Source organism: Molossus molossus, unplaced genomic scaffold, assembly GCF_014108415.1.
Source record: "Molossus molossus isolate mMolMol1 unplaced genomic scaffold, mMolMol1.p scaffold_m16_p_1, whole genome shotgun sequence".
Lineage (NCBI taxonomy): Eukaryota > Metazoa > Chordata > Mammalia > Chiroptera > Molossidae > Molossus > Molossus molossus.
In genome coordinates this window covers 107152403-107167433 of record NW_023425344.1, presented here as the reverse complement: position 1 = coordinate 107167433, position 15031 = coordinate 107152403, and the positions used below count along the sequence as shown (strand labels likewise).

The 15031-nt window shown below is 38.2% G+C and overlaps 1 protein-coding gene across 7 annotated transcripts in view; it reads left to right on the top strand.

Moving 5' to 3' along the window:
- MLLT10 (MLLT10 histone lysine methyltransferase DOT1L cofactor) overlaps positions 1 to 15031 on the top strand; it is a 290083-nt gene that overhangs the window by 88390 nt on the left and 186662 nt on the right. For all 7 annotated transcript variants that reach the window (XM_036281730.1, XM_036281756.1, XM_036281774.1 and 4 more), the window contains one exon: positions 13200 to 13309. In XM_036281730.1, coding sequence (XP_036137623.1) covers positions 13200 to 13309 — 110 coding nt within the window. The remainder of the gene's footprint in view (positions 1 to 13199; positions 13310 to 15031) is intronic.

Genomic DNA, 15031 nt, shown 5'->3' with positions numbered 1-15031 from the left:
TGTGTATATGTACCACAGCTTTTTGATCCATTCGTCTACTGATGGACACTTGGGCTGTTTCCAGATCTTAGCTATTGTAAATAGTGCTGCTATGAACATGGGGGTACATATATTCTTCCTGATTGGTGTTTCAGGCTTCTTAGGGTATATTCCCAGCAGTGGGATCACTGGGTCAAATGGCAGTTCAATTTTTAATTTTTTGAGGTAGCACCATATTGTTTTCCACAGCGGCTGCACCAGTCTGCATTCCCACCAGCAGTGTATTAGAGTCCCCTTTTCTCCACACCCTCGCCAACACTTGTTGTTTGATGATTTGTTGATGGCGGCCATTCTGACAGGTGTGAGGTGATACCTCATAGTTGTTTTAATTTGCATCTCTCTGATGATTAGTGATGTTGAGCATTTCTTCATATGTCTCTTGGCCATTTGTATGTCCTGTTTGGAGAGGTGTCTATTCAGCTCCTCTGCCCATTTTTTAATTGGGTTCTTTGTCTTCCTTTTGTGGAGTTGTATGAGCACTCTGTATATATTGGAAATTAACCCCTTATCTGATACATCATTGGCAATGATGTTCTCCCATACAGTGGGTTGCCTTTCCATTTTGATGATTGTTTCTTTTGCTGTGCAGAAGCTTTTGAGTTTGATGTAGTCCCATGTGTTCATTTTCTCCTTTATTTCTGTTGCCTTAGGTGATGTATCAGTGAAAATTCTGCTCCGTATGATGTCCGAAATTTTGTTGCCTACATTTTCTTCTAGAATTTTTATGGATTCACGGGTCACATTTAAGTCTTTTATCCATTTCGAGTTTATTTTTGTGTATGGTGTAAGTTGATGGTCTAGTTTCATTTTTTTGCATGTAGCTGTCCAATTTTCCCAACACCATTTATTAAAGAGGCTGTCTTTACTCCACTGTATGCTCTTGCCACCTTTGTCAAATATTAATTGAGCGTATTGCCTTGGGTCCATTTCTGGGTTTTCAGTTCTGTTCCACTGGTCTATATGCCTGTTCTTGTGCCAGTACCAGGCTGTTTTGGTTACAGTCGCTTTGTAGTATAACCTGATATCTGGTATTGTGATCCCTCCAACTTTGTTCTTCTTTTTCAAGATTGCTGTGGCTATTCGGGGTCTTTTTTGGTTCCATATGAACTTTTGAAGTATTTGTTCTAGTTCTATGAAATATGTCGTTGGTATTTTGATGGGGATTGCATTGAATCTATAGATTGCTTTGGGTAGTATGGACATTTTAATTATGTTAATTCTTCCAATCCATGAACAGGGTATGTGCTTCCACTTTTTTATATCTTCCTCTATTTCTTTTTTCAATGACCTGTAGTTTTCTGCAAATAGGTCTTTTACTTCTTTGGTTAAGTTTATTCCTAGGTATCGTAATTTTTTTGGAGCGATGGTAAATGGGATTGTTTTCTTTGTTTCTCTTTCTGTGAGTTCATCATTGATGTACAAGAATGCCGTCGATTTCTTGACGTTAATTTTGTATCCTGCTACTTTGCCAAATTCATTTATTAAGTCTAATAGATTTTTGATGGAGTCTTTAGGGTTTTCTATGTACAATATCATGTCATCTGCAAATAATGACAGTTTCACTTCCTCCTTTCCAATTTGGATCCCTTTTATTTTTTCTTCATGTCTGATTGCTGTGGCTAAGACTTCCAGTACAATGTTAAATAAGAGTGGCGAAAGTGGACATCCCTGTCTTGTTCCTGTTCTTAATGGAAATGTTTTTAGTTTCTGTCCATTGAGTATGATGTTGGCTGTAGGTCTTTCATATATGGCCTTTATTATGTTGAGATATGATCCCTCTATTCCTACATTGCTGAGCGTTTTTATCAGAAATGGATGCTGGATTTTGTCGAATGCTTTTTCAGCATCTATTGATATGATCATGTGACACCAGGGTAAATTCAAAGGGGCCCCTCAAAGGCCTCTGTGCTCCAATGGCTCCTAGTCGTGCTTGAGGGTGAGCCTTTCGAAGAGATACTCGCCCAGCCCAGCTTGGGGGTGAGCCAGCCTGCGGAGGTTAGTCAAGGTGGTCACCTTTTCCTCCAGGAAGTGGTTCTCCAGGAAGTCACAGAGATGAGGGTCTGCACGGGTAGAACCCAGGGCATGCAGATCCAAAAGAGGTTGGTTCAGGTTCTTCTCCAAGGCCAAAGCTGCTTCCATGGTGTACTGAGTTTTGCCCTATTCATCATGGGAAGGTTTCACCACATCCTGGAAGAAAAGGCATCCACCGTGCTGGTTTTGCAGCTTTAAGAGATGCTCAGCACCCTCGTGCTTCTTCTCTGCCAACTTGCGAAAGAAGTGGCCCATGCCCTCCAAAGCCACATTGTCACGGTCAAGTTTAACCCATAGTTACTGATAAGAATATATGCTGTTTTACTATTTTTCCCTATGTTTTATGCCCTTTTTGTTCTACAGTTTCTCCAATACTGCTTTAAATAGCTTTTTTTGGGTATTGTGGCCATTTGAGCTTCTTCTTTTTGTGTGTATCTTCTAGGTGTTTCCTTTGGGGTTAAATTATCCTAAATTTTTTATTTTTTTAATCCTCACCCGAGGATATTTTTACATTTATCCTCAGACAGAGTGGGAGGGAGGGAGAGAGAGAGAAACATCGATGTGAGAGAGACACATCGACTGGTTGCCACCCGCACAATCCCAGCTGGGGCCAGGGATGAACCACAACTGGGCTATGTGCCCTTGACTGGAATCAAACCCTGGGACTCTTTGGTCCACAGGCCGGCACTCTAACTGCTGAGCCAAACCGGCCAGGGTATTAACATCCTAAATTTATGATAACTTTGAATTGATATCAGTTTAGCTTCAATAGTACACAAAAAAACTCTGCTGCATCCCCCTTTTTATGTTTCTTTTATTAAAATTTGTCTTTATATATTGTCTTTATACATCCCTATGTATCATATGCCCGTTAACACATCTATAATTATTATTTCATGCATTTGTCATTTAAATCATATAGGAAAGATAAAGGGAAGTTACGTATCAAATTTATCACAATGCTGGCTTTAATTTTACCTTTGCTGGAGTTCTTTACTTTTTTGTATGGTTTTTAGTTGCTGTTTAGTGTTCTTTCAGTTTAGTCTGAAAGTACTTCTTTAGCATTTCTTGTTGGCCAGATCTATTAGCAATAGACTGTCTCACCTTGTGTTTCATTGGGAATGCCTTACGTTCTCTATATGTGAGGGATAGTCTTGCTTGATATAGAATTCTTAGGTGACAGTTTTTTAATCCGTTCAGAAATTTAAAATATAATTGTACTCCCTAATGGCCTCCATTGAATTTGATGAGAAATCTGTTGCTAATCTTATTGAGGATTTCTTGTATGTAACAAGTTGCTTCTATCTTAAAACTTCAAAGGTTTTCTTTTCTTTTGGCTTTTAGCAGTTGTTATTATGTATCTCAGTTTAGACCTCTGTTTATTCTTCTGGTGGTTTCTTGATCTTCTTGAATGTGTAGATTCATGTCTTATTTTATTGGGAAGTTTTTGGCTTTTATTTATTCAAATATTCTCTTTGCCTATTGCTTTTTCTCCTGTGATTGTTATGTAAGTTGTGTGTATGTTGTTAAGCATAAAGAGTGCCTATGGGACTCATAGGCACTCTTTAAAAATTTTTTCCTTAGTCTTTTTTAGTGAGTCCATCCTCTCTTTGCACTTTTGCAGGAATAGATTCTGTTAACTTTTCCTGTGAATAGGCTATACTTTCTTTTTGTGTGCATGTTTTAAAGCTCTTTCTTGAAAACTGGACATATTTAATGGTAACTCTGACAAGTCCTTACAGTTTTGCCACTTTCTAAATGCTGTAGCTGTTTTGTTTTGTTAGTGGCTTCTAAACACTTTTTTAAAAGTGTTTTCTTTGTCACTTATATCTCTAAAGTCTCTATTTCTTGATCTCCTGTTCAATTGTTTTGACAAAGATTTGCTTGACCGTCAGATGAGAAAGAGGGAGAGAGAATAAAAAAGAAAAAAAAAGTAAAAAGAAACAACCTCTTCCAGTCTTTGCAGATTGGCTGTGTGCCAGGAACATTTCTTTTCTTTTTTTTTCTTCCAATTTTTATTAATTTTTTTTTGTTGCAGATGTATCTTCTTTTCCCTTCTAGACACCCTCCTCCCCATCCCCCCCCCACCTCCCTATTTTTTAAAAAAAAATTTTTTCTTTATTTTTATCTTTTGGAGAGGAAGGGAGAGGGGGAGAGAGAGAGAGAAACATTGGTGAGAGAGAACATTGATTGGCCACTTCCTGCATTCCCTCCACTGGGGATCAGCCCACAACCTGAGCATGTGCCCTGATTGGGAATCGAACTGGCAACCTCTTGGTGCATGGGTCGATGCTCAATCACTGAGCCACACTGCCGGGCTGAGCACATTTCTTTAATGGCTAGCCAGTGTGTTTACATTTCCGCCTCACTTAGTCTTTGCTTCCTACTTGCACTATAACTAGAGAAAAGCAAAAGAGGAAAGTTTAGGGTCTCCTCGGGTCTTTCTGAAAATGCATCCTACCCTGGACATGTGCTGTTCTCTAAATTCTCCGGCAAACACAGGTAGTTTTGAATGCCCCAATTGCCCAGAGATTCTTTATCTACATATTTTCTGGTTTTTTTCTCCCAGGCTTTTATACTAGATTGTATGCTTAAACTCATATTTTGTCCCAGGCATTTCTGTTGGTTTTGTTTGTTTGTTTTTTGTTTTTTGGTCTTCTGTACAGTGATTTGAGGAAGGACTACTCCTTTTCTGCCCTGAATTCTGAACTTGTCAAAAAAGAACAAGCCTATTGTTTCAGTTCTTTAGTAGCTGCAGATATTTTTGAATGAACACAGTTTTTTTGCCAATAAGGTCTGGTGTGTTCCTACTGAAATCAGGAACCAGGGTTCCACACTTGGAACTCACGGTGCTCTCTTCAAGATGTCCATAGAACCCAGGGTGGGCATGGGTCAGGGGAAAGTAAAAATGCTCAAAGCTTTCTTACTTTTAAGTTGCTTTTTTCTTGATTTAGCATTTGTTTGACTGCTGCAAATGTTTTACTCCATTTTCCACTGTTTTAACAAAATTGGCTCTGACAGTTCCTGCTAGATTTTTTTATTTAATGTTTTTTTTTGTGGTGGAATGTGCCCTTGGAGCTGCTTACTCCATCATTTTTGCTGCCCTAAATTTGGATATTTTGCATTCCTAAAAATCCTGAGTGTTGTTCTGAAATAGTTATGTTCTTTGGAAACAGTTTGATCCTTTAAAGTTCTGCTCTTGTGATTTATTAGGTGGTTCCAGCACAGTGCTGGGTATAGGGGTACTTATTCCCCACTACTGAGGTGCAAGACCGTTCTGAGTATTCTACATAATAGTCTCTGAGTTATGAGTTTTTCCAGTCTGGCTGGGGGAATCCGGCACTGTTCCTGGTCTTTTGTGTCTGCTGGATACTGTTCCCACTAATCCTTTTGGATTATTTTTTCCCAAGCCTGTAATTTCCTCACTTACATGTTTTCTTCTTAATACTCAGGTAGTGCTCTACGTGTCTCTCTGTGAGTATTCTCTGTGTGAAGAGCTTTCATTTCTGGTATTTTGTCCTGCAGTCTTAGCTTCCTTGATCTCACTAGATATCTTAAACTTTGGGGTTGTCCTGAGCTTGGCCTCAGGTCCTCACCCTGTGCCTTGGCCTGGATGAATTCTCAAGACATTAAGGTATGGGTGGGGGGGAAACCAAGGGTTCACATTTTTTTCTTGTCTCATTGAGATTGTTGTCCTTTATTACCTGATATCCAGTGTCTTAAGAACGATTGTCTCGAGTATTTTACCCATGTTTTTTGGGGGGGAGGGTATGCATTTTTTTCATGTAGGAGGCTATATTTAGTCCTCTTTATTCCATCTTGGACATAAGTGGAAGTTTCCTGCTATTCCTTCTTAACCTTGATTATTTCTCTTATTGTTCCTCTGTTCCCTCTTCTTTTTTTGTGATTATATAAATATTTTTTAGCATTGATTTTACTCAGTTTAATGATGATACAATTAATTAGCATTGTATTTAAATATAATTAATTGCATTATATCACCCTTTTGGCTCTATTTTTCTTAAAGTATTTTTTATTTTTCAATTAGAGTTGACATACAATATTATATTAGTTAGTGATTAGACATTATATAACTTACTAGTAGTGATCATCCCAGTAACTCTTGTATCCGTTTGACACCATACATAGTTATTAGAATATTATTGACTATATTCCCTATGCTATACTTTAATCCCTAAGACTATTCTGTAACTACCAATTTGTACTTCATTATTATTTATTTATTTTAAAATTTTATTTTAGAGGAGGGGGAAGAGTAGGGGAGAGGGAGAGAAAAAAATAGATTTGTTGTTGCAATTATTTATGTAGTCATTGGTTGCTCTGACTGGGGATCGAACCCTCAATCTTGGCATATTGGGATGACTATCTAACCAGCTGAGCTACCTGGCCAGGACCCAATTTGTACTTATTAGCCCCTTTACTTTTTTCATTCATATGCCACCTCCCACTTGCAATCTGGCAACTGTCAAAATGGTCTTTAGAGTCTGTTTCTGTTCTATTTGTTCATTTGTTTTCTTTTTTAGATTCAATTGTTGATAGATAATGTGTTTATCACCATTTTATTGTTCATATTTTTAATTTTTTTTTTCCGCTCAAAGAAGACCCTTTAACATTTCTTGTAATAGTTTTTTGGTGATGGTGAACTCTAGCTTTTTTTTTTTAATCTGGGAAAGTCTTTATATGTCCTTCACTTCTAAATGATAGATTTACTGGATTAAAGTAATCTTGGTTGTAGATCCTTGATTTTTATCACTTTGAATATTTCTTGACAATCTCTTCTGGCTTGCAAAGTTTCTGTTGAGAAATCAGCTCACAGTCTTATGGGAGCTCCCTTGTAGGTACCAACTGCTTTTCTCTTGCTGCTTTTAAGATTGTCTATTTGTCTTTAACCTTGTGCTATTTAACTATAATGTGTCTTGGTGTAGGCCTTTTTTGGGTTCATCTTGTTTGGGATTCTCTGTACTTCTTGGACTTGTATGTCTACGTATTTCCTTCACCAGGTTAGGGAAGTTTTCTGTCATTATTTTTCAAATATGTTTTTAATTTCTTGCTCTTTCTGTTCTTCCAGCAACCCCATTATCTTGAAGTTGTCCCAGAGGCTCCTTATACTATCCTAATATTTTATGGATTCTTTATTTTTTTTGCTGTTCTGATTGGGCATTTTTTGCTTTCTTATATTCCAGATTGCTATTTTGATTCTCAGCTTCATGTACTCTATTGTTGAGTTCTGTAAATTATTCTTCAATGGTTTCCATGTCCCTTTTTTATGCTGTTGAATCTCTCACTTAGTTCTTTGAACATCCGTATAACCATTGTTTTACTTTGCCTCCATTTCATTTAGTTTTGTTCTTTCACTTGGGACCTGTTTCTTTGTCTTCTCAATTTGGCTGCTTTCCTGTGTTTGTTTCTATGTCTTAGAGCTGCTGAATCTCCTGGGCTTGGTAGAGTGGCCTAATATAGTAGGTGTCCTGTGGGATTCAGTGGCTCAGCTTCCCCATTCACTTGATCTGGGCACTCCAGATATGCCCACTCCTTCTTTCCCTTTGTGGGCTATGTATACCCTCTTGTTGTAGATGAGCCTCAGTTGCTGTTGGCATGTCACTGTGAGGAATTTACCCCAGGGCGATCAGCAGCAAAGACTGACTGTGACAACTGTTGAGAATCAGCTGTGCGTGGGGCCCACCCCATAGAGCAGGACTTAACTTCAGCAGTGCTCTGATGTCCACTAAGTCCTCAAGGACCCTTGAGTGTGTCACTTGTGTAGGTGGTTGGGTGGTGCTTCAGTGTGGTCTGAAGCTGTCCACAGGGTGCATTACTCTGGGGATTCCCAGGAGGTTCAGGATAAGGTCAGCCCCTGCCTTTGTTATGCCTGGGGCCACCCAGCATGAGTTAAAAGCGATCTGCATAAGGCTGCTTCTGGTGCTTGGCTTGGAGAGGCCAAGCTGCAAACCAAGGCCGTCTGCCGGGCCTGGGGCCACTTAGTGAGAAGTGTGAGGCATGTGGAGGCCAGATGCAGTGTTTGAAACTTTTTAAGGAAAGTCTGAAGCATGAGCCAAGATAGGCTATTTGCATGGAAAAGTCACTGGAAACATTGGCTATATTTTTCTCTATATAGAAATATGAATGCTAACATTATTAGTATTAATTACATATTAATAATACTAATTTTAATATATAGAAATATTAATATGTATGCAGTGGTTTATTCAGGAATTATAATTATTATACCAATAAATTCAGTCTACTGTGTATACCATTTCCCACAAAATGTAGAAACCTTGAAACCATATAGATATCTTATACCTGTTCTTTCCCCAATCTTTGTAATAGTTTTAATGGGTGTTAATCTTATATACACTGAAAATTTACCAGCCAACATTTAAAGTTGTTTTTTTTTTATCCTCACCCGAGGACATTTTTGCATTTATTTTCAGACAGAGTGGGAAGGAGAGAGGGAGGAAGAGAGAGAGAGATATCAATGTGAGAGACATTGAGTGGTTGCCACCCACACAACTCCAACCCTGGCTGGGGACAAACTGCAACCGAGGTATGTTCCCTTAGAGGGAACCGAACCTATGACTTCCTGGTCTGCGGGACGATGCTCTAACCGCTGTGCCAAACTGGCCAGGGCGTTATTGTCATTTTAAATGTTGCTTTTGTGACATGTGTTAGGCTTGCTTACTATACTGTTCGTGTCTTTTGTGTTTTTCATACTTTTGTGTTTTGTGCTAACATTCTGGATATTTTTTTCTGACCAGTTTAGTCATTGCCCTCTAATTCTCTTTTTATATCTAAACCATTGCTGATTTTACCCACTGAGGTTTTAAAATTTTTTGTTTTTACTTCTGGAACTTTTATTGAGTTTATTATTGTAGTTTTCAGTTCTGTGAAGAAATTTTCAATTTTGTTTTATATGTATTTGAACATAATAAGCATACTTATTTTGATGCCTGTGTCTGAAACTCCAAAATACAGATGTGTTTATTTTAGAAGTAGGACATTTAATAAACTGAAAAAAAATGTTTAAAAATTAGTTGAATTAACAAGGTAGCCTGGCTGGTGTGGCTCAGTGAATTGAGTATCATCCCATGGGACTGATCAGTACTGGTTCTATTCCTGGTCAGGGCACATGCAAGCCTTGATCCCCAGTAGGGGGCGTGCAGGAGGCAGTTGATTGATGTTTCTCTCTCTCAGTGATGTTTCTATCTCTCCCTTCCTCTCTCTCTAAAAAAATAATAAAAACATATTAAAAAAGAAAAACAAATTATAAAACAGTATTAAAATATGATTTTTAGTTTTTGTTTGAGTAGATATACACAGTTATAACTGCTTATATTACCAAAAGATTATACCCCAAATATTATGAGGTATAGTATTATGGTAGGTTTACTCTTGGTTATTTTCATGTATTTCTTTCTTTCTTTCTTTTTTTATCCTCACCCAGACATTTTTGCATTTATCTTCAGATAGAGTGGGAGGGAGAGAGGGAGGAAGAGAGAGAGAGAAACATCGATGTGAGAGAGACACATTGAGTGGTTGCTACCCACATGACCCCATCCGGGGCCGAGGACAAACTACTACCGAGGTACATGCCCTTAGTGGGAACCGAACCTAGGACTCTGGTCCGCTAGCCGATGCTCTAACTGCTGAGCCAAACCGGCCAGGGCAATGTATTTCTTATATGGTTGAATAAAACTAATAAAAATGGTCTTTTATAAAAACTAGGAGTCTGAAAGTGTACCTAAAAAGATAGTAGAAAATACCTGATCTTTGCTAAAGGCATGAACTATCTTATCACTTAGCAAAACATGATTGATATGCTAACCAGGTTTTAGAACTCCCGTACACCAATTTGTGTGCCTCATACTGGGGCCAACTTGAGTTCCACCTGTTCCACAAAGTTTCCTCAAGTCCATACCAGTCTCTGTTTCCCTTTAGAATTACAGAATCTTGGCAGTGATTAAGAGAACATTATCATTTATTGCCCCAGCAGTGTTTTAATATTTTTGCTCTGTTAAAGCTCTGTCTCAAAGAGAACATAAGCCTCTCAAGGGGAGTGACCCGACTCCCCACCCTACCACATCATGTAGACCCTGAACTCTCAGCTCAGTGCCCTGTGTACCTTAGGTGCTTCATAAGCAGAGGTCACACTTAACTGGTTTAAATTTCAGAAGAGTTGTCAACTAAAACTTTGAACTTAAACAAACGATGCTTTATTTCCATAGTTCCCTTTAGGGATTTTATCTATTCCTTTAATCAATATTAACTGGTGGCTGGGTTGAGTTATATAGAAATAAAGATTTCCAGTTAATTACAGGCAGGCAAGAAACAGCACTCAAATACCACCTCTTGATCCTTGAGTTTCATGGTGAGCACCAACTGATGCCTGTGGTTAGTGAGAACCTCTGGTAATTTCCTTTGGAGAATGCAGAGCCTAGATTCCTATGAGCTCTGCATTCTCCTATCTGGTCACCTAAGGTCTTGACTATGTCCAAATTCTGCTGCAAATATACAGTGCTTTTCTCTGTGTTTCCAAGGGACCAGTAAGCACTGCTCAGGGCCAAAAAATGGAACCTTTGAGGCTGCAGGTGCCAATCATCTGAGTAGCTTCTAAGAACCACAGAGGCCAGCTGTCAGAAGTTCCAGCTCAACCATAGATATGACCATTAAGGGACTCTTGTCCAGTTTCATTTTCTGAAGCTGCTGATAAGTGGGCTGGAGGGAGTCTCTCACGGGAGATTTCACGGCAGCTTCCATTATCCCCACTAGAAGTTGCAGACTCTAGGTGGTCTTCAGCCAGTCCAGATGTAAAGGCTGCCAGGACATCAGAATGACCTCTGAGGTACTAGAGGGTAACCCTCTCTGAAATATGCTTTGAGCTATTTGGGACTGAGAAGTTGAACTTTGATTGTATAGTCCAGGGCCTTCCATACTGCTGGTTTTTCATATACATATGTTGCAGATCTGTTGCTGTATTAGGTGAGGTTCTGAGGGTCAACAGCCAGACCTTCATTGTATAGAACAATAGCTCTGTGGAAATATCCATTATGATAGGCCTGGTTACTCTGACCAACTTTCTCAACAAATTCAGCATTGCTCAGTATTGGACCATCAAGACTTCTCTGGCTAATAGTCTTAGCACCAAAGAGTAGAATATGTGCTGGTGCCAGCAGCAACTCAGACACTGCTTCTTTAGGCTGTGTGCCAGGCTTGGCCACTGGGTTGGCTCTAGCTCCAGTGGCGGTAGGCTGGGGCTGGGGCTGCGTCTGTGTCTGTGTGGAGCTAAGGTCCCACAAGCTAGGTGTGTGCCATGTCTGGGCTAACCCACACTCCAGATCTGCTTTTTATTTTCTTGGTTCTGCTAGTTTTCATTCATGCTGTCTTGACTCTAATGTGTTTGGTATTTCTTATTGTGCTGAAATGAACTAATACTTGAAATTATTTACAGTCAAGATGACATTGTTTTTCTCCGGAGAGGATGTATATTTACTTCTGTCTGGTACCTGGGGGCACTTGTAATTTAGGATTACATGAGTCAGATTTCAGAGTTTGAAGTGATCAAAGCCCAGCTGCAGTGTCATGGAGGACCTGTGTATTTTTAGTTTATTGTTACTCCTGCTTGCGGCCCTTCAGTGTTGTAGCTGAAAGGGGGTAAAGGTTTACTAGTCCCTCTCCCTTGGTTGTCTGTGAACATAAAATTCTGTGCTTCCAGCCTTCTGAGTTTGTCACGAGCACCTTTCACCCTCTCAGCTGCTTTCTCTAAAATAGGCAAATGTCCCCTGTGTGGTAACAGTAGCCAAAAGCACCTGGCTGATGTGGCTCAGTGAATTGAGCGTCCTCCCATGGACTGAGACGTCCCGGTTGGATTCCTGGTCTGGGCACATGACCTGATTTTGGGCTGGATCCTGAGGGTGGGGTGTGTAGGAGGCAGCTGATCGATGTTTCTCTCTCACATCCATGCTTCTCCCTCTCTCTCTCTAAAAAATCAGTTTAAAAAAAAGTAGCCAAAGCTGTACTCACCAGCCTGTACTTTCATCCTTTAGCAATTTTGAATCATTAATTTCTCACTGTCACATCAGCTCTTTGATATCGTCAGGCACATTTTGAAAATTAAAAGAAATATTAACATTTAATATCAATTGTTGGAATATTTTAAGTGAAATATTAAAATAATGCCAGTACTAGTAAAATATCAGTTTAAAAATAATGACATTAAGCCCTGGCCGGTTTGGCTCAGCGGTTAGAACATCGGCCTGCGGTCCTGAGAGACCCGGGTTCGGTTCCTGCTAAGGGCATATACCTCGGTTGCAGTTTGTCCCCGGCCCTGGTTGGTTGTGCGGGTGGCAGCCACTCGATGTGTCCCTTTCATGTCGATGTTTCTCTCTCTCTCTCTGTTCCTCTCTCTCCCTCCCACTCTACCTGAACAAAAAAATGAAAAAATGTCCTCGGGTGAGGGGGAAAAAAAATAATAATAATGACATTAATATAAAAGTAAAAAATTTAATGTTGACATTTAAGGTGAAATATTAAATTTTTTATTTTAGGTATTCAATTATAAAAATTCTTATTTTTACAGTGGTTCTCAGAAGAAGTGTTGATCTGAAAAAAAAGTTTTTTAGTCCTCACCAGAGGATATTTTTCCATTGATTTTTATTTTATTTTATTTTATTTTATTTTATTTTATTTTATTTTATTTTATTTTATTTTTTAGATAGAGTGGAAGAGGGGGAGAGGAGGAAGAAGAGAGAGAGAGAAAAACATCGATGTGAGAGAGACACATTGATTAGTTGCCTCCTGCATGACCCTGACCCAGGTACATGCCCTTGACTGGGAATCAAACCTGCTCTAACTGCTGAGCCCCAGTAGCCAGGGCTGATCTGTATTATATAAGAAGTGTCAGTCAGTGCCAGAATCGAGAGAAATGATTAAGAGAGCTTTATCATTAGTGGTTTGACTATTCGGTCAATAATGAGAATTTGTTATTTTGTTGTACATTTGCTTAAGTAGACATTTGAGGGATCTCTTTAGAAAGTTACTGATTTTATTTATCATTGAAAAACTTTATTGCAAACTGGTAAATGATGTTAATTTTATTTATTTATTTTTAGGTTGGGCTCATGTGGTTTGTGCCCTTTATATTCCAGAGGTACAATTTGCCAATGTTTCTACAATGGAACCAATCGTTTTACAGTCTGTTCCACATGATCGTTATAATAAGGTACAGTGGATATTATTTTATTGATGTTTGAATATAATTTTTTTGGTTTTGAAGCTGGGAAGTGTAAAGGAGGTGTTTTTTTTTTTTTTTTTTTTTGTACTTTATTTCATTATAGGCCTACATTACAAAATTCAAAGTATAATTACTATGGTAAACTACAATGATTAAAATACATTACTAAGGTCACAGGAGTATAAAACAAATAAATAAACAAAACTATATTACCTTTAATACTAACGTAGGCATTTAGTATTCTGACATTTACATGACATTTTAGTCCTTATGGATTTATCCTTTAAGAATTACTGACATTTTGTGTTCTTTCAGACATCAAGGTTCTGTTAAATTTGCATTAATTGTTATTTAGTATAATATTGATTATGATATCATACATCCTTTCTTAAAAAGTAATCCCTTTGTAGAATATTAAGTAATCCCTTTGTAGAATATTACTTGCTCCTCTTCCCTCTTCAAATTACTTTCTACCACCACCATAGGATATTTGTTAGCTTTTTAAAAACTTTAGTTAACATTTGCTTCCCCCCCCCCCAATAAATGCTTTTTATTTCATATATGTTATTGTTCCATTCTCTTTTGCATGTTAGATGACTTTTCTATTACCTAATGTGCCTTTTAGTGTTACCATTTATTTAAGGTACCTGTTGATTTAGTTCATCTGGGGGAGAAACTATTACTGCAGCCAATTCTAAGGTTTTAGAAAATTTTCATTAAACATTTATAATGCAGATTATTAATATTTAAAAAATCTGAAAATACTGAAAACCAAATAGAAAAATGAAAGACAAAAATTATCCTAAATCTCATTCAATATACTTTTAGAGTATATTGATTATACTGTGTGTGTGTGTGTGTGTGTGTGTGTGGTCTTTCTTTTGGACAGTTGTTAACCTGAACATCTTTGTGTGTCAATAAATTATATTTTGCCATACAGAGTATTCTTAGTTTTGATAAACTGCACTTTAATTAAGGAACCCTTTATTGTTGAAGTGTCTCATTTGATGTTTGGCATATACACACCAACAGAATCTCTCTAAAAGGCTATGAACATTTGGACATTTCAAAAAGTATAGTGTGTGAAATTAAAATATATTAAGATAATACATTATGATCAAGTAGGGTTTATTATAGTGGCTCAAGGATAGTCTAACATATATATCGATCAGTGTGACATTAACAAAATAAAGGGTAAAAATTATATGATCATATCAGTAGATGCAGAAAAAGCATTTGAAAAGATATAACATCCATTTATGGTTAAAACTCTCAGTAATATGGGTATAGAAGGAAAGTACCTCAACATAATGAAGACTATATATGATAGGCCCTCAGTGTTGAAAAATTGAAAATTTTTCCTCTAAGACCATGAACAAAACAAGGGTGCCCACTCTCACCACTGTTATTCAACACAGTATTGGAAGACCAGGCCAGAGCAATCAGGCAAGGGAAAGGAATAAAAGGCATCTAAATTGGGAATGGAGAAGTAAAATTGTCACTTTCTGCAGATGACATGATTCTTTCTATAGAAAACCCTAAATAAGCCCTGGCCGGTTTGGTTCAGCGGTTAGAGCATCAGCCTGTGGTCCGGAGAGACCCGGGTTCGGTTCCTGCTAATGGTATGCACCTCGGTTGCAGTTTGTCCCCAGCCCTGGTTGGGTCGTGTGAGTGGCAACCACTCGATGTGTCCCTTTCACGTTGATGTTT